Source organism: Caretta caretta, chromosome 14 (assembly GCF_965140235.1).
Source record: "Caretta caretta isolate rCarCar2 chromosome 14, rCarCar1.hap1, whole genome shotgun sequence".
NCBI classification, from domain to species: domain Eukaryota; kingdom Metazoa; phylum Chordata; order Testudines; family Cheloniidae; genus Caretta; species Caretta caretta.
The window spans coordinates 27,111,033-27,138,202 of NC_134219.1; the positions used below are offsets into that span (position 1 = coordinate 27,111,033).

Below are 27,170 nucleotides of genomic sequence, written 5' to 3' on the forward strand. Positions count from 1 at the left end.
CTGTGCTAACTGCACCCCAGCCAAGCTAGTGAGCCATGGCCAGAGACCTTCATTGCCCCTCAGGCTGCTCAGCAGACCTGCGGGATAGTCCCATAGTCATCAATCGTCAGCCTGCTGAGAGAGGCCCGGGAACAGTATCACCAGCTAGAAAATGGCTAGAAATCAGCTGTCAGGCCCCCTAATACTGGATTAAAATATAGGGAATTTTCAGAATAATCAGTGTTGGGGGCTTTTATTCACCTCCTGGCTTTTGAGCCTTTGGGTCCTGCTTGGATCATGTTTCCTAGCTTTTCTTCACAACCACAGGGCTTAGAAATAAATGTTTTAAAATGGAAGATTCTCTTGTGGTGACCTGACTCCAGGAGCTGGGGCTTTAAGGAAAACATCAAATATCACAAGAACTGGCCCCACTGTGGGGAGCCTCAAACCTTGGTGATGTGGCAGGACTGGGACTTCCCCAGCACATTTGTTCACAAGATGTGTCCCTAGGAGCACCCCAATGCCTGAAGGCCAGGGCTTTCCGGTGCTATCAGTCAGCCTCAGCTGGCCTGACCGGCTCAGCGAACCCAAGCTCACTGGTGTCATAATCTGTGTTTAGAAGGCATTGTGGAAGGTGTCATGTGTACACTGGCGACATGCTGGTCATTATTATTATTGCATGGTGCATGCACAGGTGATATGTGAAAAATTATAAATATGCCCTAGAAATATGTTCTTAAAATTTGGTTGGCACGTAAGGTTTAAGTCACCTCACCCTGGACAAATGAATGTGGTGCCACCTGCATGGCTGTCTCTCCAGTGTAAATTCAGCAAAGAGAGAATATACAAGTATATTTACATAAAAGGTAAATACTGTAATCAAATTAGCAAATTGCAGAGGCAGCTGCTTAACTATTTGGATGGGGAAGGGGACTGCAAAAATTTACATGGTGTCAACTCCCTGACGCCCCCAGGATGACTGCCTGGCTTTGAAAACAAAGATAACCTTTGATGATAACAGGCAGACAGAAAAAGGCATTTTGGCATCCTTCACTTGAGGGGACAAAGAAAGGCAGCGCTTTGGGCTCTGTGTTGGACCCTGGCTGAGGCCTGGCCAGCGATCTGGAAGAACAACTGTGGTGGCAAAATTACTTTGCTTTGTTAAGTTAGGGTTGAGTTTTATCAGCATATTTTTACTTTTGTTTGTTTGTAATCATTTCTATCCCAATTGCTTCTACTCGGTATCCCTGAAACATCTGCTCTTTGGTAATAAACGAAACCTTGTTTTATTACACAACCATCTCAGTGCAGTTTATCAAATGGAAGGGTAAGATCCTCAGCCAAACTACCAGGTGGGTGCTGTGTCCCATCTCTTGAAAGGAGCAGAGAACTTGGGAAGGTTTTATGAGTGCTGCAGGGAGAGGGGCTGAGCAGTGCAGAGGAGACAGTTTTGGGAAGACTTGGGACTGAAGTGCTGTTGGTGGTGTCGCCCTGCGAGGAGTAACCAGGCTGGTGGAAGCCAGGGTGAGGCTGTCGTGCTGTGAACAGGCTGCTGGCATCAGGGCACTGAGCCAAAGCTGCACAGCGTAGAAGCACCCAGGGTTACAGGGAACACAAGCCCCTACTGGTCTGGATTGACCCTGCAAAGCGTCACTCCTGGTAGTGATGGGCCAGCCCAAAGGAGACCAGAATGCCTGGAAAAAAGAGGCTGAGACCCTTGGGGCTCTCTTGAGTGCTTTGACTGTTAGGTTAATTCAGACTGAAATGGTTTATTGTCTTGGTTTTTATTTTTAGTCTGCAGTAAACGTAGCACACGCGCCTCAGAACTCCAGCGTGCACTCCAGCTCGCAAGGGAACCAGGGAGCTGCCTCCTGCCCCCGCTGCCTGTCAGTCACAGCAAGGGGTTTAGGGATACAAGTGACTCCTATTGCTCCTCTTTGCCTAGCTCTGCAGGAGGGAGCTTAAAGCTGTTCCTTCAGAACTGGGCATGTCTTCCCGTGGGAGCACACAGGGGTCGTGGAGGGTTTCCAGCCGCCCTGTCCGAATGTGTTGGGGTTGGGTCTGAGCCCTCTTGGTTTCCTAGCCTTGCTTTAGTATTTGGGCTGTCATGGGTATAAGGCTGATCAGGGCAGACTGAGAGCGATGACGCCTGTAAGATAGTCTGAGCTGTGAATAGAGACTAGGGCTGAGGCTTTCACTGCTGCAGTGAGAGTGACTCGTGGCTGCCGTTTGAAGAGAGAACTGTGCAGTGGCATGGCAGGTGCCCTTGGAGAGGAGCCTGGCTGAGCACTCCACCTGTGCACACAGCCTCATTACTGCCCTTCTGCCTGGAGCGGTCACTTCTCTGCAATTCCACGTCATTCGAAATACCACAGCTGGAGCTGCCGAGCCCTCTGCTATATGTTCAGCTCACAGTGACCTCGACCAGCAGCTCTCTGGCCCATGGAGTTACCCTGGGGGGAGATCAGATCCAGGCTTCCTGTCTTCCAGATGAGACTTCAGTATAATGCCCCCAGACCCTGACCAGCTCCTGCACAGCCATGCCAGCTCTGCCCAGCCACCCTGGCCACCACACTGCTCCCAGTACACAGCAGTGTGGCCAACTCTCTCCATTCTATCCTGAGTCTTGTGCTATTTGGTGTTTCAGTGAAGGCCCCAGCTCCTGAAATCACAGGAGCCCCTGACAATCTCAGCTTTTGTCTGAGTGCAAAGTAAGTTTCCCGCCCTCATGGTTGTGGAGAAAACTTTAAACTGTCCAACATCCACAGGCAAATAGAAACCCCACCGCTATTATTTTCAAATCTCATGGTTTTGGGGCGTGACTGATGCTTTTCAAATGCTTCGGGCTAGCGACATTACAGTGACCATGACAATGCTGAGCACTTGGCAGCCATGGCTCTCCAAGTGCATCCCAAAAGGCAGCTGGATGTACTGGCCCCATTACAGGTGGCCCAGAGAGGGGATATGATTCCCAGCACATCAGTGGCAGAGTCACAAACAGGACCCAGATCCCCTGTCCCCCAGGCCTGGACTTAGGTCTACACTTAAAACACTACAGTGGCATAGCCACAGTGCTGGAGCTGTGCATTGTACCACTTCAGTGTAGACACTCACCATAGCGATGGGAGGTGTTTTCCTGTAGCTGTAGTTAATCCACCAGTGACTAGGTTGGTGGAAGGATTCTTCTGTCTACATCGGGGGTTAGGTCGGCATAGCTACGTCTCTCGGAAGCATGGATTTTTCACACTCCTGAGAGATGTAGCTGGGCCAACGTAAGTTTTCAAAGTAGACCAGCCCAGAGTACCTTTCCCAGACCTGAAGAAGAGCTCTTAGTCAGCTTGAAAGCTTGTCTCTGTCACCAGCAGGAGTTGGTCCAATAAAAGCTATGACCTCACCCACCTTGTCTGTCTTATATGCTGGCACCAACATGGGTACAACAAGACTACGAACAACAATGTGGTTTTATTTCTTTAATCTCACACTGAACTTTTCTTCCATTGGAAATGAAATTAATTCAGCTCTAAGATTGTGGGTTGTTAGTTGGCCTGGAAACAAGAAGAGATCCCTGTCGATGCATAGAGTACCCAGTGGGGTAGAGTTGGGGTCGATGTTGCCAGTGGCAGCTCAAAAGCCTGAAAGGAGCAACGCTGCCATAGATAGGAGACTATCAAAAGCCTCTGGAAGCCAAAGCTTTTCAGTCTCCTATCTACAGCAGGATGAGTGAGACTGCAAATTGTTTTGACTGCAAATATATTGATGGACAGAAGCAAATGAGACATAAAAAGTCATGGAGATGGCAATCCTCTGACTAGTTCTTAGTCCTGTGCAGCGCAGCACTGGGTAAGGCTGCCTCAGTGAGCCCAGTGCTTAGAGTCTTTCAGACACCTATAGACTTGTGAAATATTCCCCTGACTGTCTGGCTTTTCCCAGGCACTCTCTCTCTCTCTCTCTGCCTGAAGAGTAAAGGTTTAAAGTCTGAGCAAAAACAGTTCAGTTTTTGTGGATGAAGTCAGTGGAACAAATGCATTTTGGCTTATAAACATTGTTTATGCCCTTTTGGTTCAATTGGTTCAAAGCGCCCATGGGGGGGAGAGTTGGAATTTGGCCTGAAGAGTGCTTGTGTTTGAGTTTTACATCATGTGTAGTAACCTAATGGCACAGGGCATGTGTGTGCGTGGGGGGGCGGTTACATCATATGTAACCAAACACTGAAACCCTGCCTGCTCCCTGAATGAGGCTCCTTAGGAAATTTGCAGAAGCCTTGTGCTCACCTGGCTCTGTGGAACTCCTGCCTCATTGGCAGCCCATCCTGGGTGGAGAGAATTGCTCCAATTCCATTTGACACATTGTGTTTGGTCTGTCCCCTCGCACCTGCGTCTTTTCTTTTCTTTTTTCTTTTCTTTTGAAGAGATAAGTACCTAGCAAAATAAATCCAGTATCGATGTCCCAAGAATGCCCAGGAGGAAGGTGACTCCATCTCGCGCCAGGCACTGCTGAGGTTGAGCCTGTGGTGCACTCGCAGCAGGCCACTTGCGTATATGCATTCCAACAGTTTTTGCCCACATACTATTTCCCCAGAACCCCTGTTAGGGTTACCAACCCTCCAGGATTGACCTGGAGTCTCCAGGAATTAAAGATTAATCTTTAATTAAAGATTATGTCATGTGATGAAACCTCCAGGAATCCATCCCACCAAAATTGACAACCCTAACTCCTGCCCAAGTTCAACAGGGAACAGTGAATGAGGCAGGGACACATACGGTATTAAACAGGAGCCCAAGGGCCTGTGCCTCATTTGGGGCCAAAGTCTCTTTGCAGTTATTCCAGAATGCACCTAGAATAAATCCAAAGACCTCGAGGGGCATCCTGTGAATGAGATCAGATGTAGGGCCCAGCAGCAGAGCTTGCATCTCTGCAGGCTGGAGGATGCAGGGTCAGTGAGGCAGGTCACTGAAGAGCAAGGATTAAATAAATATTCCTTAGCTACCTCATTCACTGGGCACTACCCAGAGGGCTTTCCTGGAGTGTGAATCAGGCCTTGAACAGGGTGTGAGTAATGTGGAGCTCTCATCACATGTAACTGAAGACTGTCTCTGGATGCCTGGGGGCTGAACAGAGGGGGGATGGCCAGTTTGAGTGTTTGGCTTTGGAACCTGAACCTTGTGTGAATGCAGATTTGAGACTGAACAGGTGTAGTGGCACATAGCTCTGATGTTAGCAATCCCTGGGCAGGAACACCTAAACACCATGCACTATAGCATGGGGCTGAGTCCTCTACTTGCGTTGTTATGCCTGGTGATCTAGGTTATGGTACTGGCCCTCAGTAGTGCCTTGATGTGACATGCTGGCTGGCACAACCGGGACAAGGGCAGTCAGATCTAGTGGTTGGAGCAGAGGCAGGCCGAGTCAGGTACCGGCAGGTCAGGGTCTGAGACCAGCCGGAGGGCAAATGCAGAGTCAGGCAGGATCAGGTCACCAGGAGATCGGGGTCAGGCTTGCAGGCAACAATCGAAGAGCAAAGCCAAGGACAAACTAGGGCTGGAAGCCAGAGTCTAGGGTCTATTGCGAGCAGGGGCTGGAGTAGTTACTTCCTGGTTTAAGTCCTAGTATCAGCCAATCAGTGGGCTACAAGGGGCTGCCACTCAGGGCCTGCTAGGCCAAGTAGGGCCAGCTTTGGGGGTGGGCAGGCTGAGCAACGGCCCAATGCATGCCTTCCTGAGAGGGCACGTCCAGAGCAGGGGAGTCCTGTCCCTCCTGCTCCCTGCCGCTGCTCTTCAGCTGTCTGTTGCCACTGCTGCTCCTGCCCCATGCCCCTGCTTGGAGCTGCCCCATGCCAACCTGCTCCTGGGAGCCGCCTGTGTGCTGTGCAGAGGGCGGGGGGCTGATGTTGGGGTGTCCCCATCCCCCTGCCAGTGTACCCAGTCTCCACTGAGCTGGGGTGGGGAGATGGGCCCACCACTGGTTTTTATTTGCTGTGTAGACAGACCCTAGTGACCCAGGCAGGGACTTTCCCTCTCACAGCCTGGCCCACTCTCTGGCTGCTTTGCACCTTGCTGTTCAGTGGGTCACATTGCTCCTCCCCAGAAAGCCTCCACCTCCCAGACTTCTCCCAAAGTCATATTCTCGGCACAGCATGTTGCATCAGTATAAACAGTTGATACAAGATACACAGCAGACCTTTGCACTCTGTGCCTCTCCAGGGAGCGTCTCCAGGAGATTTGGGGCGCTTCACAATCTTGTTGGCATCCAGGGCACCTTTTCCAGGCTGGGGATGGGCAGAGCGTAGTACTGGCATTTATTAGATGTGTTTGTCTGTCTCACTCCTTCCCCGAGACCTCCAGATTGGGGGCTCACTTTCCATATCCATCTCTGTTTACACTTCGCCTTGTCTCAAAGCCAGCTTAGCAGGACTCTCTTCTTCTTCCCAGCAGAAACCCAGGAAGGTCACTCCTCAGCCAGGAGAAGATTCTCTGAATTGCCCTCTGCCCCCCGGCTGGCAGAGCTACATGTCTCCCCAGGGCCACAGGTATTATGTGAATGCCTTCACCAACGGTAAGCCCCATTCAGGCTTGTAGCACCTTGGCTCTGCTATAATGAAGGGTCTCGCAGGGCTATTTCTGGGCACTTAGAATTCACCTCTGTGCTGTCGGTGGTAGTCCACACTGGTTTTCAGGGAAACAATGCAAAGAACAAAAGCATGTGAATGGTACAAATTAATTTCATTGACAAATTCTAGTGACATCAAGAGGAACTCCAAGGAAGCACGGTTAAGCACTCACTCCGAAGTGCCAGAGTGAGGGATGTCTGTGCCACCTTAACTCTGACCCCGCAGTGTGTACTCCAAGAGGCCGACTTTAGTTCCATGGTATTTCTCTGGTGTACAGGATTCAGACTGGTGCATGTCTGATTTCAGAAGTGGCCATTATATTTTCAAACTGAAAACTATTTTTTCCATCAGCTAATAAAAATGTCTGTGTGATTCCAAGTGCAAAGTGTTCCATCGCATAAGGTAGTGATAATGGCTGTCCATGTGTCTTGTCTCTTACAGAGCCCATGTGCTGTGGTAATTGGTGCTTTATAGGCAGAGGGATAAATATGGATGTAGAACCACTGATCGTGTGCAGTCACTTAGAGTTTGAACGTTGCAAGTTTGTTCTGATCTCCTATAAATGAAAAATGGCTGTGGGGTAAAACTTCCAAAAGTGGTTATGTGACTTAGGAGCCAAAGTCCTCTTTTTTTCAAAGGCCCTTAGGCATTCAGGAGCCAGTCTTACTGGATGTCAATGGGATTTCAGCTCCTGTGTCACTTGAGCACTTTTGAAAATTTTACCCTAATTCTTAAACTTGCAAAAAGACCCCATTTCTAACCTCACTGAGTGTGTGTCAATGCAAGGGGTCTGTGGACAGCCTGAACCAGTGGCTCTAAGGGCTGTGAAATAGCTTGGGATAAGCACAGAATATATTGACAGGAACCCATTCATCTTTTTTGGTCTGAGCCAGATCTGTCTAGATTTGAGCCACTGGCATCAGGAAGAGAATGCATTTTTCAAACATGGGGCTTAGGCCACTCAGGCTGCCGCCCCCTCCCAAGAGGGCCTGTGCTATCGACTGCTGCTTTGAGGACTGCCCTTTTCATTTCCTTTTAAAATCCAGCTTTTCTCTTCACTCTAAAATGTTTGTGCCAAGCATTCCCCCCCCTCATCTGTTCAGACTCTGTGCATGTGTAACCCACACACCGCCTGGGTGTGGTGTTAAGTCCCCTCTAGTGGCACCAAGACCAGTTAGAGAGAGAGATTAAGGAGTCTGCTCTACAGCCTTAGCTAACAGCCATATGGCTTTTAGCTCATGCAGTAGAGGCTCATGTATTTAGCTCCAGAGGTCCCAGGCTCGATCCCGCCCGCCAATGACTGGGGTCTGTCGGCGTTACACATGGCCAGAGATGCTGGGAGAGAGCGAGCAAACTTTTCTCCTGCCCCATGCAGTGCTCTGGTCCTCCTAGCTGCAGGGGCAGATGATAATAATGAGAGCTGTCCCCAGAGCTGTATTTTTACAAGGCACCATCCCAGCATTCCTGATAAGGTCTGCACAGAGCTAGGGCAGAGCCAGTGGCCTACTTTTCCAGATGGTGAAACGGTGGAAAAGTAGCTTCCCAAGGCTGTGCAGCAAGGAAGTGTCCGATGGGGTAGTGGAAACCAGGGCAGTGCTAACCCACCCCACATGTTTCAGAGTAACAGCCGTGTTAGTCTGTATTCGCAAAAAGAAAAGGAGTACTTGTGGCACCTTAGAGACTAACCAATTTATTTGAGCATAAGCTTTCGTGAGCTACAGCTCACTTCATCGGATGCATACTGTGGAAAGTGTAGAAGATCTTTTTGTACACACAAAGCGTGAAAAAATACCTCCCCCCACCCCACTCTCCTGCTGGTAATAGCTTTTCTAAAGTGATCACTCTCCTTACAATGTGTATATGATAATCAAGTTGGGCCATTTCCAGCACAAATATCCAGCTGCCTGTAGTCTCTCCGCTCTTCTGTGTGAACAGTCAGGCTGACACAGACTCGTGGCCAACTCTCACACAGCACATTCTCCACTGGAGATCTCAAAAATGCTGACAAAGGGGAGGCACAAGTAGCCCTATTTTCCAGGCAGCATAACTAAGCATCTCTAAAGCCACTGTTTCTGAGAGGGTCTGTCAGCTGGTGTCTGAGGCACGGATCTATCGTCACATCAGAGATATGGCTCCTCGTACCTGCTCCGCCACAAGTCCCCCTACTCTCATTCATTGTTCCTTATAACTTGCCCCATCAGTTCAGGAAGAGGCGTGACATTTACAGTCCACACGCGACACGTGACTGGAGGATTCCCCAAGCAGCAGAGGTGAAGTGCAGAGGATTGTTAAGGCCAGTTGTCAGCATGGGTGGGAATAGAACGTGGCTTTATTTAGCCCAGGGCTCATAGGTGCTGGAACTAGGGGTGCTGGGGGTGGTGGCAGCACCCCCTGGCTTGAAGTGATTCCATCATATAGAGAGTTTACAGTTTGGTTCAATGGCTCTCAGGCCCCCCACTATAAAAATTGTTCCAGCATCTATGCCTGGGTTCTGAGGTGCTCAGGGTGGGATGAAGAGGGCAGGGGAGAGTGGGGACCCTGTTTCCAGGCTGTGTGACTCACAGAACAGCTGAGTGCTGATGGCTGTAGGGCATTCTAGGGGTTATTTAACTGCACTCCATGTCTGCTGCTGCCAGCGCTGGTGATAAGCCATAGAACAGAGTGGCCAAACCGTGGCTCATGAGCCGCATGCAGCTCTTTTACAGTTAAAGTGAGGCTTGTGGAGGACAACTTCTCCATTCTCCACCTACCAAACTCATAGACTCATAGATATTAAGGTCAGAAGGGACCATTATGATCATCTAGTTTGACCTCCTGCACAATGCAGGCCACAGAATCTCACCCACCCACTCCTGCAATAAACCTCTCACCTATGTCTGAGCTATTGAAGTCCTCAAATCATGGTTTAAAGACTTCAAGGTGCGAGAATCCTCCAGCAAACTGCCGGGGAGCTCGGGGCTTCTGCCCTGTGGCGAGGTGGTAGGGCTAGGGGCCATGGGCAGCGCTTGACTCCTGACCCCCTGACTTCCCCCCCCGTGGGACCCTCATCCTCCTGCCCTCCCCTGCTGCGGGGCCCTAGTCCCGCTACCCTCCCGCACCGCAGGGCCCTTGTCCTCCTCCCCTCCCCTGCCGAGGAGCCATCATCCTCCTGCCCTCCCCTGCTGCAGGGCCCTCGTCCCCCTGCCCTCCCCCGGCACAGGACCTTAATCCTCTTGCCCTTCACTGCTGTGGGGCCCTAGTCCTCCTGTCCTCCACCTCCCTGAGGCCCACATCCTTCTGCCGTCCCTGACTTGGGGCTCTCATCCCTCTGGCCTCCCGCCACAGGGCCCTCGTCTACCTGCCCTCCCCTGCCATGGGGCCCTAATCTTCCTTTAATTTTTAACTTTAATTTTCCTGATATCTGCTGGGAGAGCAATACAGCGGTGCATAGACAATCCAGGAAGTTTTTGGAAAGCGTAGGGGACAATTTCCTGGTGCAAGTGCTAGAGGAGCCAACTAGGGGGGGCGCTTTTCTTGACCTGCTGCTCACAAACCGGGTAGAATTAGTGGGGGAAGCAAAAGTGGATGGGAATCTGGGAGGCAGTGACCATGAGTTGGTTGAGTTCAGGATCCTGACACAGGGAAGAAAGGTAAGCAGCAGGATACGAACCCTGGACTTCAGGAAAGCAGACTTCGACTCCCTCAGGGAACGGATGGCCAGGATCCCCTGGGGGACTAACTTGAAGGGGAAAGGAGTCCAGGAGAGCTGGCTGTATTTCAAGGAATCCCTGTTGAGGTTACAGGGACAAACCATCCCGATGAGTCGAAAGAATAGTAAATATGGCAGGCGACCAGCTTGGCTTAATGGTGAAATCCTAGCGGATCTTAAACATAAAAAAGAGGCTTACAAGAAGTGGAAGGTTGGACATATGACCAGGGAAGAGTATAAAAATATTGCTCGGGTATGTAGGAATGATATCAGGAGGGCCAAATCGCACCTGGAGCTGCAGCTAGCCAGAGATGTCAAGAGTAACAAGAAGGGTTTCTTCAGGTATGTTGGCAACAAGAAGAAAGCCAAGGAAAGTGTGGGCCCCTTACTGAATGAGGGAGGCAACCTAGTGACAGAGGATGTGGAAAAAGCTAATGTACTCAATGCTTTTTTTGCCTCTGTTTTCACTAACAAGGTCAGCTCCCAGACTGCTGCGCTGGGCATCGCAAAATGGGCAAGAGATGGCCAGCCCTCTGTGGAGATAGAGGTGGTTAGGGACTATTTAGAAAAGCTGGACGTGCACAAGTCCATGGGGCCGGACGAGTTGCATCCAAGAGTGCTGAAGGAATTGGCGGCTGTGATTGCAGAGCCATTGGCCATTATCTTTGAAAACTCGTGGCGAACGGGGGAAGTCCCGGATGACTGGAAAAAGGCTAATGTAGTGCCAATCTTTAAAAAAGGGAAGAAGGAGGATCCTGGGAACTACAGGCCAGTCAGCCTCACTTCAGTCCCTGGAAAAATCATGGAGCAGGTCCTCAAAGAATCAATCCTGAAGCACTTGTATGAGAGGGAAGTGATCAGGAACAGCCAGCATGGATTCACCAAGGGAAGGTCATGCCTGACTAATCTAATCGCCTTTTATGATGAGATTACTGGTTCTGTGGATGAAGGGAAAGCAGTGGATGTATTGTTTCTTGACTTTAGCAAAGCTTTTGACACGGTCTCCCACAGTATTCTTGTCAGCAAGTTAAGGAAGTATGGGCTGGAAGAATGCACTATAAGGTGGGTAGAAAGCTGGCTAGATTGTCAGGCTCAACGGGTAGTTATCAATGGCTCCATGTCTAGTTGGCAGCCGGTATCAAGTGGAGTGCCCCAAGGGTTGGTCCTGGGGCTGGTTTTGTTCAATATCTTCATAAATGATCTGGAGGATGGTGTGGATTGCACTCTCAGCAAATTTGCGGATGATACTAAACTGGGAGGAGTGGTAGATACGCTGGAGGGGAAGGATAGGATACAGAAGGACCTAGACAAATTGGAGGATTGGGCCAAAAGAAATCTGATGAGGTTCAATAAGGATAAGTGCAGGGTCCTGCACTTAGGACGGAAGAACCCAATGCACAGCTACAGACTAGGGACCGAATGGCTAGGCAGCAGTTCTGCGGAAAAGGACCTAGGGTTGACAGTGGACGAGAAGCTGGATATGAGTCAGCAGTGTGCCCTTGTTGCCAAGAAGGCCAATGGCATTTTGGGATGTATAAGTAGGGGCATTGCCAGCAGATCGAGGGACGTGATCGTTCCCCTCTATTCGACATTGGTGAGGCCTCATCTGGAGTACTGTGTCCAGTTTTGGGCCCCACACTTCAAGAAGGATGTGGATAAATTGGAGAGAGTCCAGCGAAGGGCAACAAAAATGATTAGGGGTCTGGAACACATGAGTTATGAGGAGAGGCTGAGGGAGCTGGGATTGTTTAGCCTGCAGAAGAGAAGAATGAGGGGGGATTTGATAGCTGCTTTCAACTACCTGAAAGGGGGTTCCAAAGAGGATGGCTCTAGACTGTTCTCAATGGTAGCAGATGACAGAACGAGGAGTAATGGTCTCAAGTTGCAGTGGGGGATTTTTAGATTGGATATTAGGAAAAACTTTTTCACTAAGAGGGTGGTGAAACACTGGAATGCGTTACCTAGGGAGGTGGTAGAATCTCCTTCCTTAGAGGTTTTTAAGGTCAGGCTTGACAAAGCCCTGGCTGGGATGATTTAACTGGGAATTGGTCCTGCTTCGAGCAGGGGGTTGGACTAGATGACCTTCTGGGGTCCCTTCCAACCCTTATATTCTATGATTCTATGATTCCTGCTCTCTTCTGCCGTGGGGCAGTTGTCCTCCTGCCCCGGGGCCCTCGTCCTCCTGCCCTCCCTTGCCTTTGGGCCCTAGTCCTGCTACCCTCCCTCCCCCGCCACAGGGCCCTCGTCATGCCCTCCCCTGCCATGCCACCCTCATCCTCCTGCCCTCCCCTGCTGTGGGGCCCTCGTCCTCTTGACCTCCCTTGTCACAAGGCACTTATCCTGCCTTCCCCCCTACAAGGCCCTCACCCTGCTACAGGCCCTTGTCTTCCTGCCCTCTTCCCTGCTTCGGGGCCCTCATCCATCCGTGCTCCCCTGCCTTGGGACCCTTGTCCTTCTGCCCTCCCCCACCATGAGGCCCTTGTGCTCCTGCCCTCCCCTGCCGTGGTACCCTCCTCTCCCTGCCCCCCCACCCCCCCGCAGGGCCCTTGTCTATCTGCCCTCCCCTACCATGTGACCCTCGTCCTCCTGCTCTCCCCTGCCACAGGGCCCTCATCCCTCCATGCTCCCCTGCCTTGGTACCCTCATATAGGTGCTGACTTCTCCTCTGCTCCCTGTTTACACACTGCTGGGATAGGGGCCAGTAGCTGGGCACACCAACAGTCAGGCTCTGCCGCTCTGGCATTAGAGCATAGGCCATGGTGGGCTGCCATCTGATGGGGTTCATCCAAATACAAGTACAGGCATCTCTTCTAGTGAGTATTGAATGGAGAGGGTGAGAGGTGATCTAGGGAAAGAAAGAAAAAGAAGTTAAAAACACACAAAGCCAGTCTGAAATCCTGGAGGTCAGGGAGCTGAAATCGCTTGGTCCATTGGCTGTGCTCCTTCAATGGTGCTGGCTGCCTAGATATGTTGGTATCTCTAGGGCAGGCAGGAGGAGACTGCTGTTCCACTTCAGAAAATCCTACCTTCCTCTTTTGCAACATCAGCAAAAGGCTATTATGAAGGGCTGTTGTTTTACAAACTAAGGAACATGTTTGATATGCTGCAGATAAAACACGATCTTTTATTTATTCCCTTTGCAAGATTAGGAACAGAGCATTGTTTGTTGTACAAAATATGCAACATACTTGCATGATTTGTCCTTTCATGAACATGTGGAAAATTTGGCAACAGCTTGGCTCATCTTATCCAGTGCTCTGTACATTTCAGTCTAGTATGTATGGGAAACTTCAGAGAACATTGCCTTGTTGATCACAGCAGAAAACAGGCTGTATTTTCAATTAAGAAAGTCATAGACAAATTCTACGCTCCTTTCATTCTTGTAGACAATGGATTAAAAAGGTAATAAAATAGTGCAGAATTGTGGACCCATTGTATAGTATATTATATATCACCACGATCACCAGAAATCAACCCTTTTCCCTAAAAACAACAACAAAAACCAACCGTTATTTAGGTTGCAAACTCAAGCGCTTGAAAGTTAGGGGATGCCAGATTTAAGATAGCTCTCAGAGCCTTCATTTGGCCCTTTATACTATGTATTTTAAAACAGTGTTTAATTACATGATCACATATTTTTTCCTCAGTGGGTTTTCAGGGGGGTTTGAATCTAGAAGCTTCGACTTCCCAGCACAGACTTCTGCTACTTCAGCTAAATGAGCAGTAGCCTGTTATCTGTGGCCACTAGAGGACACACTACATTTGCCAGTGGGTTACACAGCTATTAGAATCAGAGGTGGAGTGTTGAGTGTCCGGATTCCTGCATAGCCAAGCACAGATTTGGTGCGTTTATTCTGAAATGCAGTGTTGTGATGTTCATGAAATGTGATTTTGTCCAGTTTGGGACCTAGGTTCTTCCACCGGCAGTTATCTTGTGCTGCCTTTCAGTTACTTTATTTGTGAATTGGATGAAGGATACTCGTCTGCCTCCCAGGGAAGGGATATGGGGTCTAGGTAAGTAATGAAAGCTGGGAACAGGAACATTAACTCTGGTAAGAGAAGTGAGGGCAGAACCCATGTGTGACTGGTTGGACCCCCCTCCTGGGATGCCACCTGATATGCTGGGGTTTAACTGAGCTTCGCCTGCTCAATAAGCCTGGGTTCCCTCTACTGCTTTGCTGGAATAGGCTTTCCGGCCTCTTGCAGCACACACATGCAGGTAGGGCCATGCCGTGAGAGGGCTCCCCCAGCACGCATGTGCCCACTCCCTTTAAGCGGTACAAACCCAAAGGTTTAATGAAATTCGCCTGCTCCCTCAATGTGGAGGAAGATATGCACAACTATATGATATGCCCCCCCAGTTAGAAATTACATAAACTAGGTTTTATTATGAACAAGGAATATGTTTTTTAACTACAAAAGGTGAATTTTAAGTGAATATAAGAGATAACAGACAGAACAAAGCAGATTACTGAGCAAATAAAACAAAATACTCAAGCTAAGCTCAATATACTTAAGAAACAGGATACAAAATGTAATTTATTACCCTAAATATTATTTTAGGCAGATTGCAAAGTTTCTGTGGTCCAGAATTCCAGTTATATTTCTTTTCAGACTGGACCCTTGTCTGAGTCTGGACCCCCCCTCCCCCCCCCGACCTTCCCTTTGGGTGGCTTTATCAGTCTTTCTTCTTGGGCAGACAGGCCATGGAGAGGAGGAGTCCCGTTTGCCTTCCTCCCCACCCTTAAACAGGATTTACATAAGGCGGGAATCCTTTGTTTCCCAAATTTGTCCCCCCTTCCCTTCCAGAGGAAAGTTACAAGAAGTCCCAGGTAATATTTAGCACCAGGTGACAAGACCACCTGACTGTAGTGTCAGAGTTACCCGCCTCCCAGGAGAGAGAGAGAGATTAGTATATCCTCGTTGTTGTTCCTTCAGGATGGCTCATCAAATTTGATGGCCTGTGGTCTGGTGGGTGTCTTCCCAGTACACATCCAGTTGTAATTGTTACATAGTCCATATTTCTAAGTTTAGATACAGAAATGATACATGCATACGAATTGGATGATCACATTCAGTAAATCATAACCTTTCCAGTGATACCTTACAAGATTTATCTTGCATAAGCTATATCTCAGTTATGTCATATTCATATCATAAGCATATTTTTGTAAAGAATATGGAGTGAAATGTCACACCATGGATTGCAGCAAAGTGCACCATTTCCAGAGTCAGAGAGTCTGTTCCGTCACATGGCAAATTGTGTGACTGAATTACCTACATCAGAGGGTTACAGAGGCTTGGGACTGAGTCTGTCTCTGTGCGTGAGAAAGTAGGGGAGTTGGGAACTCATGCGTGAGCACTGCAGTTCTGATCTGAGAGTGCAGAGGGGCTAGTTCTGTGGTTCCCTTCCCGGTAAATCCCAGCAACAAGCGTAGCCACAACCCAGCCAGGTGTGAGAGTGCCTGCCTTGCCCATCTCTGCTTAGTGCTGCCCTTCTCCAGACACTGGGCTCTGACACAAAGTTTGTGCTAATAAACACAATGAAAAACTTGATTTCATGCCACTTCAGATTGTATCGGGACAGCCCCTCCCTGCCACCCAGAACCTTAAAAGCATGGAAATAAAGATAAAAGTCTCCAGCATTCCTTGCTCCTGGACCATCACCCCAAATGCAGTCACAGCACACTGCAGAACCTTAGCTCTGACCTCATGGAATCATAGGACTGGAAGGGTGTGATGAAGTGGGGATTTTCCCTTGTTATGTTGTATGTGAGTCTTACTGTTGAGCCTATGTGAGTTTGACTGTTTTGCATGAATACTGTGTGTGCCTCAGTTTCCCTGTGTGCTGCACCAGTCAAAATAAGGGTGTGTGACTTTGGCTGAGACCTCTGGGGCAGGTGAGGCTGCTCAAGCTGCCTGTATATATGCTATGACTGGTGCCCTTCGTAACGCGAGACCCAGGATGGGGATGCGACCAGGTAACTCTTTGCTCAGAAAGTGAGACAAAGACAAGGAGGAGGAGCAATGGGGGAGGGGGGTCTGAGGTCGGGTTGCTGGGAGCTGGCAGTCTGCTTGGGGGGACTGGAAGAGGGGGAGTCCAGAGCTTCTGGCCCAGGGCTCCCCAAGATGGACTTGGCTGAAAGTCACTGATTTCTGTGATAGCAAGCTCTGTTCTGTGCTGTGTTCCTGTCAACTAATAAACCTTCTGTTTTACCGGCTGGCTGAAAGTCACATCTGACTGCGGAGCTGGGGTGCAGGGCCCTCTGGCTTCCCCAGGAGCCCTGCTCAGGCAGAATCACTGCAGGAAACACACGGTGAGGAAGGGGATGCTGACTGTTCCGAGGTCAGACGCAGGAAGGTCGAAGCTACGTAAGCTTCTTGCCCTGGCGACAGTATGCTCAGAGAGAGGAGGCATGCTCCCCCAGAATCGTGACTGGCTTCATATGGAGTAGTTCCAGAGCATCACTCGGTGACTCTGTGACACAGCTTCGATCTTCCTGGGCCCGACCTCGGAGCATTCAGCATCCCCTTTCACACCGAGCTGATGAAAACCAAAGACTCCCTGCCCAGAGCTCTCCTGAAAGAGAAGAACCTAGCCTCGTTGTGCAGCACAGCAGAGAAGTCCATTTTGAAATCTGGCAATGGCCAGGGTGGGAGGGCTGGTACACACTTAAGATTGGCTTATTTCATTTCAGGCAGTGAGAAAAACAGGTTTTACACTTCTACACTTAAAGCCCATGATGATGTGGTGTATGGTGCAGTATGTTACTTCCTCTGTGTGTGTTTCACCTACCACAGGGGAGGACAAACTGCAGGCCAGATCCGACCCATCAGGGCTTTCAATCCGGCCCACGGGATTGCCAGCCCTGGGATGTAGCAGGGCTAAGGCAGGCTTCCTTCCTGCCCAGGCCCCACCCTGCTCCCGGAAGTGGCCAGTGCCACGTCCCTGCGGCCTTTGGAGGAAGGTGGGGGCAGAGGGCTCCGTGCGCTGCCCTCGCCTGCAGGCACCGTCCCCCCACAGCTCCCATTGGCCGGGAATGGGGAACCGCAGCCAATGGAAGCTTTGGGGGTGGTACCCGCAAGTGAGGGCAGCGCGTGGTGGAGCTGCCCGCCCCACCCCACCCCACCCCCAGGAGCCACTGCCAGACATGCTGGCCACTTCCAGGAACAGCGCGGGGCCAGAGCAGGCAGAGAGCCTGCCTTAACTCCACTGCCACCCTGGAGCCGCTCGAGGTAAGTGGCACCAGACCGGAGCCAGCACCCCAAACCCCTCCTGCACCCCGCACCCCAACCTCCTGCCCTGAGCCCCTTACCCTCCTGCCTTGAGCTCCCAGCCGCACCTCTTCTGTACCCCGACCCCCTGCCCTGAGTCCCTGCCACACCCCATACCCCTCGTGCACCCCAACCCCCTGCCCTGAGGCCCCTCCTGCACCCTGCACCCCTCCTGCACCCAAACCCTTGCCCTGAGCCCCTTCCTGCACACCGCACCCCCTCCCACACTCCGCACTTCCTCACTCACCACAACCCCCTGCCCCAGCCCTATATTCATGGCTCTGCATACAATTTCCCCACCCAGATGTGCCCTTGGGCCAAAAAGTTTGCACACCCCTGAACTATCAGCTCAGGTGGAGATGCAAGGGTGCTATCCAGGCTGCTGAGTGTATTGAGGAGGGGGCCAGGACATCCTACCTGGGCTTCTCATTGCCTCTCAGGTGAGGGAGGAGGGTCCCTGTTTGTACCGTCCAAATGTCAATTCATGCTGCCCATCCCCTGCTTACAGTTCATTCTCTCCCCTCACCCTGCACATGCCTGTACACACACACACACACACACCCATGTGCATGCACCCCTACACATACATGCACACACACTTCATACAGAAAGAGCCCCACAGCTCAGGGAAGGCTGGCCCCTAAAAACCCCAGTCTGCCAGGCAAGAATCTGGCATGGAGCAGCTCTCTTCACCCCCTCCCCACTTAAGTGGTGTTGCTGAGCCCTGGAAGCCCCTTTCTGAGGGGCCCCTTAGCAGACCCCAGCTCCTGAATGGCCTGGCCTGACCTTATCTTTTATATTGCTCTTCTCCCTTTCTCTCATCTGAAAAGAAAGAGCATTCTGTGGCCAATGCTGTTTGTGTGAGTGTCTGTGCCTGGCATTGCCCAGCCTCCAGCAGCGAGTTCTGCGCCTTCCAAGCTGTTTCTCTGGCCTGGCACAATGGGCACTCCCTCCATAGCTATCATGGAGAGGTGACGTCTGTGCATCTCCCTCACACATGCCGGTGGCCAGGGCTTTCCCTGACTTTCATCTAACTCCTTTCTGTCAGCACTTAGTCTCTGAGGAAATGAGAACTTGACGAAGATGTGTTGTCACTTTTGGGGAGGGTAATTGTAGTTTCAGAGGCAAATTATGGTATAGCTCTTTTCAGCCTTCAAAACATGGCAGAACCTGCCCATGGGGAGAGCGAATATTGTCCTGTCAGCCAATTCCAGCACAAACAAGGCTCCTGTTCTCACATTCAGGCTTAGCGTCCTGGCAATGTTTGTGACTGTCTGTCAGTGTTACCCATATGTCCCAGTGGCTGTGCTCTGGCAGGGGGGCGGGGGTGTCTGCGTGCTTGAGTGCTCATTGTCTGTAGCAGGGAATGTGAGGAGTCAGGCATTTAACTGGAAAGAACGAGAACTGCTACAACACATTCATATTCAGAAAAAGCTTTATGAAAAGATCTGTAATTTGCTGTAGGGATTGGAATGGCTCCTTGGGAAGGGACAGGCCCTCATCAGTACAGCCAAACAGTCTCATGGGCATTCTTGGCGCCACCCCTCAAAGGCTGACCTGGACTAACTCCTGGATCAGATCTGTTGGGCCTTGGAACTAGGGGGCCCCATCTCACCGCCATTCTGCAGCCAGCACTCCCCCTAGGTCCTGTCTTTGCAGTGTCTGAGGAGCTCGTCCGATGGGACCCTGTTATGGCTCAGTTCTCCAAAGTGGAAGGCTCATTTGCTGCTGCAGCAGGAGCTGCTGTAGAGAGGATGGTTCTGTACAAAGTCCAGCTACCTCGAGCTTGGTCCGACCACTCGGCATCTCCCTTGTGTGACGTTTAGAGGCACCCTGATTTGGTACACCCAGTATTTCATGTGGAAGCTCAAGTGAGGGAGGAGCTGGCTAGCCATTCTGGAGGGCTTCGACAGGGCCTTGTCCTGCAGCTTCACTGGTCCTGCTGTTGGGAGGTGGAGACCACAGTGTCTGTGCCCCAGTTTGGGGTCCCACTCCGTGGCCCAGCTCTTCACTTAGAACCAGGTGGCAACTGAGTGTGACTGAGAGACTGGAAGACAAAGGTACGTCTGCAGGAATGTCTGGCTGGTGTTCCTGCCATCATGGCTGTTCATTGGGCTAGCGCACTGCTTGCTTCTCCAGGCTGGGGCAGCTTCCTCCAGGCTGGGACAGCTTCCAGTGTAGGGACTGGAGGAGAAAGGGGACATTAGAAAATCCCCATATATTCTGCATTGTTCACTGTATGGGACTGCTCCCCCTACCACGTCTTTGGACAGGATTCCACCGCCCCTCCCCCTCCCACCACCATACATCATCTCTTCTTTAGCCTCCCCTGCAGAGGATGGGATGTCCTATCTCTAAACTCTATCACTACTGCTGTTGCAACAACCACACACACAAGCACACGCTCACCTCACAAAGATATAAACTTTAAGGCCAGAAGGGACCATCATGATCATTTAGTCTGACCTCCTGCACATTGCAGGCCACAGAACCTCACCCACTCACTCCTGTAAGAGACCCATAACCCTAAGCTAAGTTACTGAAGTCCTCAAATCATGATTTAAAAATATCAAGGTTACAGAGAATCCTCCATTTACTTTAGTTCAAACCAGCAAGTGACTCATGCCCCATGCTGCAGAGGAAAGCAATCTGACCTGGGGGAAAATTCCTTCCTGATCCCAAATATGGTGATCAGTTAGACTCTAAGCATCAGGGTGAGACCCACCATCCAACCAGCTGGGAAAGAGTTTTCTGTAATAACTCTGAGTCCTCCTCATCTAATGGTCCATCTCCGGCCTTTGGAGATATTTGCTATAGCTGTTGTTGATGGGCCACATGCCATTGTAGGCAATCTCATCATACCATACCCTCCATAAACTTATCAAGCTCAGTCAAAACAAATTAGGTTTCTTGCCCCCACTACTGCCCTTGGAAGGCTGTTCCAGAACTTCACTCCTCTGATGGTTAGAAACCTTCATCTAATTTCAAGCCTAAACTTGTTGATGGCCAGTTTATATCCATTTGTTCTTGTGTCAGCATTGGCCCTAAAGTTAAATAACTCCTCTTGCTCCCTGGTAATTATCCCTCTGTGTTTATAGAGAGCAATCATAGCTCCCCTCAGCCTTCTTTTAGTAAGGCTAAACAAGCCAATCTCCTTAACTTCCTTCTTGTACGGTAAGTTCTCATTTCCTCAGATCCTCCTTCTCTGCACCTGTTTGAATTAATCTCTCTTGTACCTGGGAGGCCAGAATTGCACACAATATTCCAGATGAGGCCTCATTGGTGCCTTGTATAATGGCAATAACTCTTCCCTATCTCTACTGGAAATACCTTGCCTGATGCATTTTACGGCTGCCTTAGCCTTTTTCATGGCCGCATCACCTTGACAGCTCATAGTCATCCCCTATGATTGTCATCCTGTGACCAAAGTCATCCAGGGCTTTCTCCTCCTGTCACTTCCAACCGATATATCCCCAGCTTATAACATCACCTCACTCTTTCTGTGTCATTTACGCACATATGCTTGTGCACACACACAGACACACATCTGGATCCCCCCCCCACACACACACCCATGTGCACACACAAAGAGTACTTGGTGCTGAGGCTCTACAGGAGGGAGGCCATGGAACAGCCAGGGCTAAATTGAATACCAGGAAGAGGGAGGCCAGACGTGGGCAAAAAATGAAGCATTGGGCTGGAGTCCCTGACACAGTTAGGAGTAAAGGCAATAAAATGGAAAAGCTGGGCCCAGCTGGGTCAGGTAACATCTCCTGGGTGTAAACGCCATGGAGGGAGAGAGACTGTTCAGGGTGGCACATGGAGTCAGAACTAAAAGGATTGGGATGAAGAGGTGAACATAAGGGGGATACTTGGACCATGCAATCATTCCCCCAGCCCACGCTCAGTCCCCCAAGCCCTGTGCTCAGTCCCTCCCTCCCTGTGCTCACTCCCCTCAGCCTCACACTCCCTCCCTCAGTTTCCCCAGCGCCAGGCTCAGTCCCTCCCCTCATTCTCTGTCCCACAGCCAGTCCCCACAGCCTCCACTGGAAGAGGGGCCTATATTGGGTTGCGATCTGGGCCCTCCAGTCTGCACATTCTAGTCCTGTCTGGCTTTAGATGTCAGGTGCTGATTCTGCCCCCTCTGACACAAAGTGAAATGAGGCTTCGGGGAGCTGCTGGTTTCTTTAAGGTGCAGCCTCTCAACAAGCACTGCTGAAACTGTGAACTGGAGAAGATGTTTGACAACACCCAGGCTCACTCCCAGCTGGGAAGAGCAGAAATCCCTGCTTTTCACACCCACTCGCTCTTGGCTGACTGGCTGGCGGTCAGCCAAGTGAGGTGTAGGCTGGGGTGGTGCCTCCAGCACTGTCTGGAAGTGGACGCTGTTCAGGACTTTAGGCAGCTGTTCTGTCTCTGCGAAGTGTTGCACATGTCTGCTTCCTCCTGAGACACAAATGTATCCAGTTTGCTGTCCAGCTCGGGTTACTGGCTGCTTTTCAGCACACCCAAGCAGCCTGTATATTCTCTCCAGTGTGAAGAGTCAACTAGAAACTGAGTTGTTCTGCCGGAATATCAGGAAATAAATGTCCCCAGGCCGGTTTGGATTGCAAAAGCCATGGTGTTGTGAGGCATACATAACCTGATGGAAGGAATGTGTGTGGGAAGAACATATCTGTCTGAGGCAGAAGGTGACTTGGCTGGGTGCTGACATTTGGATTCAAACTTGAGCACGTCTTTAGATACTGTGGATCTTTTGGGGGCAAATCCAGGTAAGCTGGAACCATTTCTGGTCTCTCTTTTATTTTCCTGCTACCTTGACAGTCACAGTGAAATAAGAAATAACCTGACCAGTGGATACACCATTTGGACAATCAGTGCCAAATTCCTAGCTGGCACTATCTGAGCCCAAAGCAGGGAGCATGGTACTATGCCTACCATCTTACAGGATGGGGACTCTATCCTGGAAAAGGACATGGGGCTATGGTAGATAATCAGCTGAATTTGAGCTCCCAGTGCAAAGCTGTGGCCAAAAGGGCTAAAGCAGTGCTTGGATGTATAAACTGGAATCTCGAGTAGGAGCAAAGATGTTATTTTTCCTCTGTGTTTGACACTGGTGCAATCACTGCTGGAATCCTGTGTCCTGCTCTGGTGCCCACAATTCAAGAAGGATAAATTTGATAAATTGATAAGTTGATAAATTGGAGAGGGGTCAGGGAAGAGCCACAAGAATGATTAAAGGACGGGAAAACATGCCTTATGGTGATTGAGCTCCTTGAGTCTATCTATTTAGTTTAACAAAGAAAAAGTTAAGGGGTGACTTGATCACAGTCTGTAAGTACCTGCCTGGAGAACAGAAATTTGGTAATAGAGGGTTCTTCAGTCTAGCAGACAAAGCTGTAATTCGATCCAATGGCTGGAAGACATTGAACAGTGAGGGTAATTAACTACTGGAACAGTTTACCAAGGGTCTTGGAGGAGTCTCCATCACTGACAATTATAAAATCAAGATTGGATGTTTTTTTTCCCTAAATGCTCTAGTTCAAAGTAGGGTGTCAGCTCAGAAAAATTCTGGAGGGTGGGAGGGGGGTCAAAACTAGATGAGTAACAAAGGCGAAGGATTAAGAGCCAAGTCAGGGGAGAGCACAAAGTGGAGGACATAATAGAGCATATCGACCTATGAAAAGGTGGGGAGTGTAAGCCAAGGTCAGGGGAACAACGACCCCCTTTCCCCATAGTAAATGGCACCCATAGTTCAAAGAGCAGTTAATTCACTGTAGCCTGTGTTATGCAGGAGGTTGGACTAGATGGCCTTTCCAGCCCTACAATCCATGAGTCTATGGAATGGGAAGGGAGGAGGGACCAGACAAGGGGATACAGCGAGGGGGCCAGGCAAGGGGGAACAGGAGGGGAGGCGGGTCCCGGCTGAGGAGGAACAGGTGAGGAGTCAGCCAAGTGACTGATGTACTGACTCCCGTGATGTACTGTGACACTGAACTGATCCTCTTAATGCAGAGAGAAGCTCTCTTGTGCTGGGTGGGGCTGTCCCATGCCAGTGTCTGAATGCTGGATGCAGAGCATTGTGAGACTGGACATGTGCCCAGGATGTGGAAAAGGGCTCTGCTCTGTGATTGAGGTGACTTGCTCAGCGCGAGACCCTGATTCAGGACAGCCTGTAAACACATGCTTTTGCCTGTCCCTACTCAGGAAAGCACTGAGGCTTAACTTTAAGCATATGCTTAAGTGCTTGTACAATGAATGGTGCCTTGCTCAACTGGCTGTTATGGGTGTGAGTGTGCAGTGTGTCTGCATGGTTAGGCCATCTGGGTGAGCAGTGTTGGGAAGCTGGCAGTGTTCTCCAGTTGTGTGGGTGGTGGTTTCAGCTGGAAGATGTCTGTCAGCATATGAAGGGCTTTCCTGCTGTTGCTCTGATGTGATACAGCTGTGATACCTCTCACATTAGTCAAGGAATAACGCTTTGGAAACCTTGCCCTCCCTGTGCTGGATGAGTCCCATGTTTCTGACAAGCTGCTGTCTCCTGTTCTGGATTGAGGTCCAGTTAGATCAGGGGTTCTCACAAGAAATTTTTGGTGGCCTCACAGTGCGGCTACCAACTATTGCCGGTGGTCGCTCTGACAATTTTTCCTAAAATATTCAATTAACTTTAGGAAAAACAAATAAATATGCACGTATACAAGTCCAAATCATTGTAATTTATTTATGTAGGGTTTTTTTCGCAGAGTCAATAGTAAAAAATAATGTACAGTCTTCTCTGTTCTTTACTGGACCTAAACAGAATAGAAACAAATAATGTGTTTTGCATGTTCTTGTCCATTTTTGTTGTTTCTTTTGCTTTTTTGGTTGCTTATTTTTTTAAGACTTGCTAGCTAGTAAATCTGTTTCTCTAAAAAGTGATATTTGTATTTTGTTAATATCACTTTTCACAGCAGCAGACTTGCTAGCTATCTGGGAGACAGTGAAAAGTGATAGTAATAAACATACAAATATCATTTTTCACAACAGACTTACTCAGCCCTGGCAAGCTGGGGGACAAATTAAGCCCCGGATGGGGAGGTAGGGAGCAATGTTCCCTCTAATTTTTTCCATCCGTGTGCAGAATAAATTTTGTCATGTGCACCGAGGTAATGCGTGGGTGTGTGCCACCAGTAGAAAAAAACCATTAGATATAATATATATATTTTAAAAGTTACCATAGGGATAATTACTCCAGCCAGGACAGGTTAGGCATTTTAGAACTCACTACTCAAAGAATTAAATTTAAGTGTAAGAGAGAAATAAAAATTATGAAATGAATAGACCAGTCAAAAACTAAAGTAGCACACTTTGAAAGAATAAAATTACAGAGAATATATGTGCAAGAAGTAACAACAACAATAATACAAGTATGTGTTGGGAGGTGAGTGTGAAAGACTCTGTGTGTGTGTATGTGTGTGTGACACAGAGACGGTGTGTGTGCTGGCTGCTGGGAAGTTTCTGAGAGACGCTGTGCCCTGTCTCTTTAAGGCACTCATTGAAAGCTTTCCTGCTCCTGAGTCCTGTCCCCCCACCCCTCTCCGTGGAGATGGGTACATGGGCAGGGCAGGGCAGGGCAGGGAGGAGTGGGAGAGATTGTGTGTGTATGTGTGTGTGTGTGAGAGAGACAGAGATTGTGTGAACTGTCTGCTGGGGAAGTCTCTAAGAGACCGTGTGCTGTCTCTTTAAGGCACTCACTCACCATCCAGAAGGCTCCTTCAGACCTCAGCCCACAGCAGCTCTCTCCTGCTCTGAGTCCTGAGCCCTGTCCCCTCTGCCCTGGGCCGTGGAGATGGGGTACAGGGGCAGGGGAACACCCTGGCATCAGCACCTCCCTCCTCCTCTTCCCACTCTGCACAGCCAGCAAGAGGGTCCTGGGAGCAGCTGCAGGGGCAACGTGGCTGCAAAGCAGCGGGGAGAGGGGCACCTGAACTCAAGCTGCCAGATGTGCGCGGCTCTGCTAGTCAAGTGCGCTGCACTTGAATCCCTCCTGGGCATTAATGTGACCATGCAGCTTAGAGGAAACACAGGTGGGTAGGGAGGCAGCTGGGGGTCAGGGGTGATGAGGAGGGGAGGTGAGCTTGGGGCCGGCTGTCACTGCCACACCGCTGGGGGATCGCATGGCTCCACGGTTTGGGGGTCAGAGCCCACTGCCGAGGTTGGGGGGTGGATGAGCCTGGGACCAGGGCCGGGGTGAGAGCTCAAAGCCAGTGGTCAGGGGTTGGAGCCTGCCGCCTGCCACCCCAGGTCTGAAGCCCAAGCCCCACTGCCTGCCTACTCCTTCAGCGTTTGTGGCTCCAGAGGGGGACAGGGCCCTGTTGAGAGCCCTGGGGGAGGGGCCACTGCTTTGCCCCCCTCCCCAACCCAGGAGGCTGTGGCCACACAAAAAGCCCCTGGTGTGGCTGCATTTGAGAAATGCCGAGTTAGATGGTGCCTCCTACTTTCTGTAGATCTGCTTGAGTAGGAGGTTATGTTATGTCTTTACCTTGTGCTAGACAGCTGTATCTCTAATAGAACCTGGGAACTCTTTTTGTATGTTGCCTTGACCCTAATTAAGGTCCACGTGTGTGCATCATGGCAAAGTAGACTATTAAACTGTAGCATCGGAGGGATTCCTATGGCCTGCACCATTGGGCACTGGGACACAAACCTTCAGACAACCCTGAAAGGTGTGTACACAAGCAGTCATTCTCTTTGCAGTGAACCTCCACTGTCCCTGAGAGACCAGGACTTTAGGCTGCTCCTCCTGTTCTGGCCAGGTCCTGTGCACATTTTTGTCAGACATAGAAACACCACCCCATAGCCTCCTCCTGATGCTACAGGTCCGATCTTTATTCCTCTGCAGCAGAGCACTGCTCTCCTGGGCACTGTACTCTGCCCTTCTTGTTTCTCCAGCTACTGAAACGGTCATGGGCCTTTCTTCTGTAGCACCCTAGGCTTATTCTCGGAAACAGATGAACCATTTGGGCTGGAATTTTCCAAAACATTTCAGCCCGAGGTAGGCTCCCAGCATGGAAAATTACAGCCCAAATGGTTAATGTTTGACAAAGTTATAAGCAACTGAAAACAGAGTATTATAATGGGAAGAGCTGGGCAGCCTTAATAACAGGCAGCACTAGGAATTCCACTGGCAACAGTGAAAAGCCCTGAGAAGGTTGAAAGGGGACAGTCTGGCTGGGCTCCGTGGATGTTACCACAGCTATGGGGCAGCTCAGCGCAGCAAGTCACTGGGACTGACATGACCCCAGCTGAGCAGGGAGAATACCCACTCCACTGCAGGAGTCAGTGTGTGCTACACTGGCCTTAGAACTGGTCCTGACCTCTGGAGTTCACGGCTCCTATTGGTTAACAGCAGGGACCTCCTCCTCCTACAAAAGCCAGACCTCTCTAGGGCCAGTCTGGTTAATAGCACAGGAGGAAATCATCCCACTTCCTCCGAGGGGAGGGGCTGACTATGATTTAAACCAATCTCAGTGCAGGCTTCAGGTAATTTCCCTGTAACCAACCTGCCCCCTTCTATCCATCTCTCCACAGCTGCTTTTCCCGTGCTCCCCTTCTTCAATTCACTGCAACCAAGGGGCCTTTAGT

General features: G+C 50.2%; 1 protein-coding gene across 7 annotated transcripts in view; it reads left to right on the forward strand.

The window, feature by feature from the left end:
• GAS7 (growth arrest specific 7) overlaps positions 1-27,170 on the forward strand; it is a 218,659-nt gene that overhangs the window by 99,767 nt on the left and 91,722 nt on the right. For 3 of the 7 annotated variants that reach the window (XM_048818232.2, XM_048818234.2, XM_075119388.1), the window contains exon 2: positions 6,408-6,531. The exons of 1 other annotated variant lie outside the window; for it this stretch is intronic. In XM_048818232.2, the coding sequence (XP_048674189.2) occupies positions 6,408-6,531 (124 nt within the window). Of the gene's footprint in view, positions 1-6,407; positions 6,532-22,001; positions 22,322-27,170 lie in introns of those variants that run through there. 3 more of the 7 variants (XM_048818233.2, XM_048818235.2, XM_048818236.2) reach the window with 2 other exon arrangements.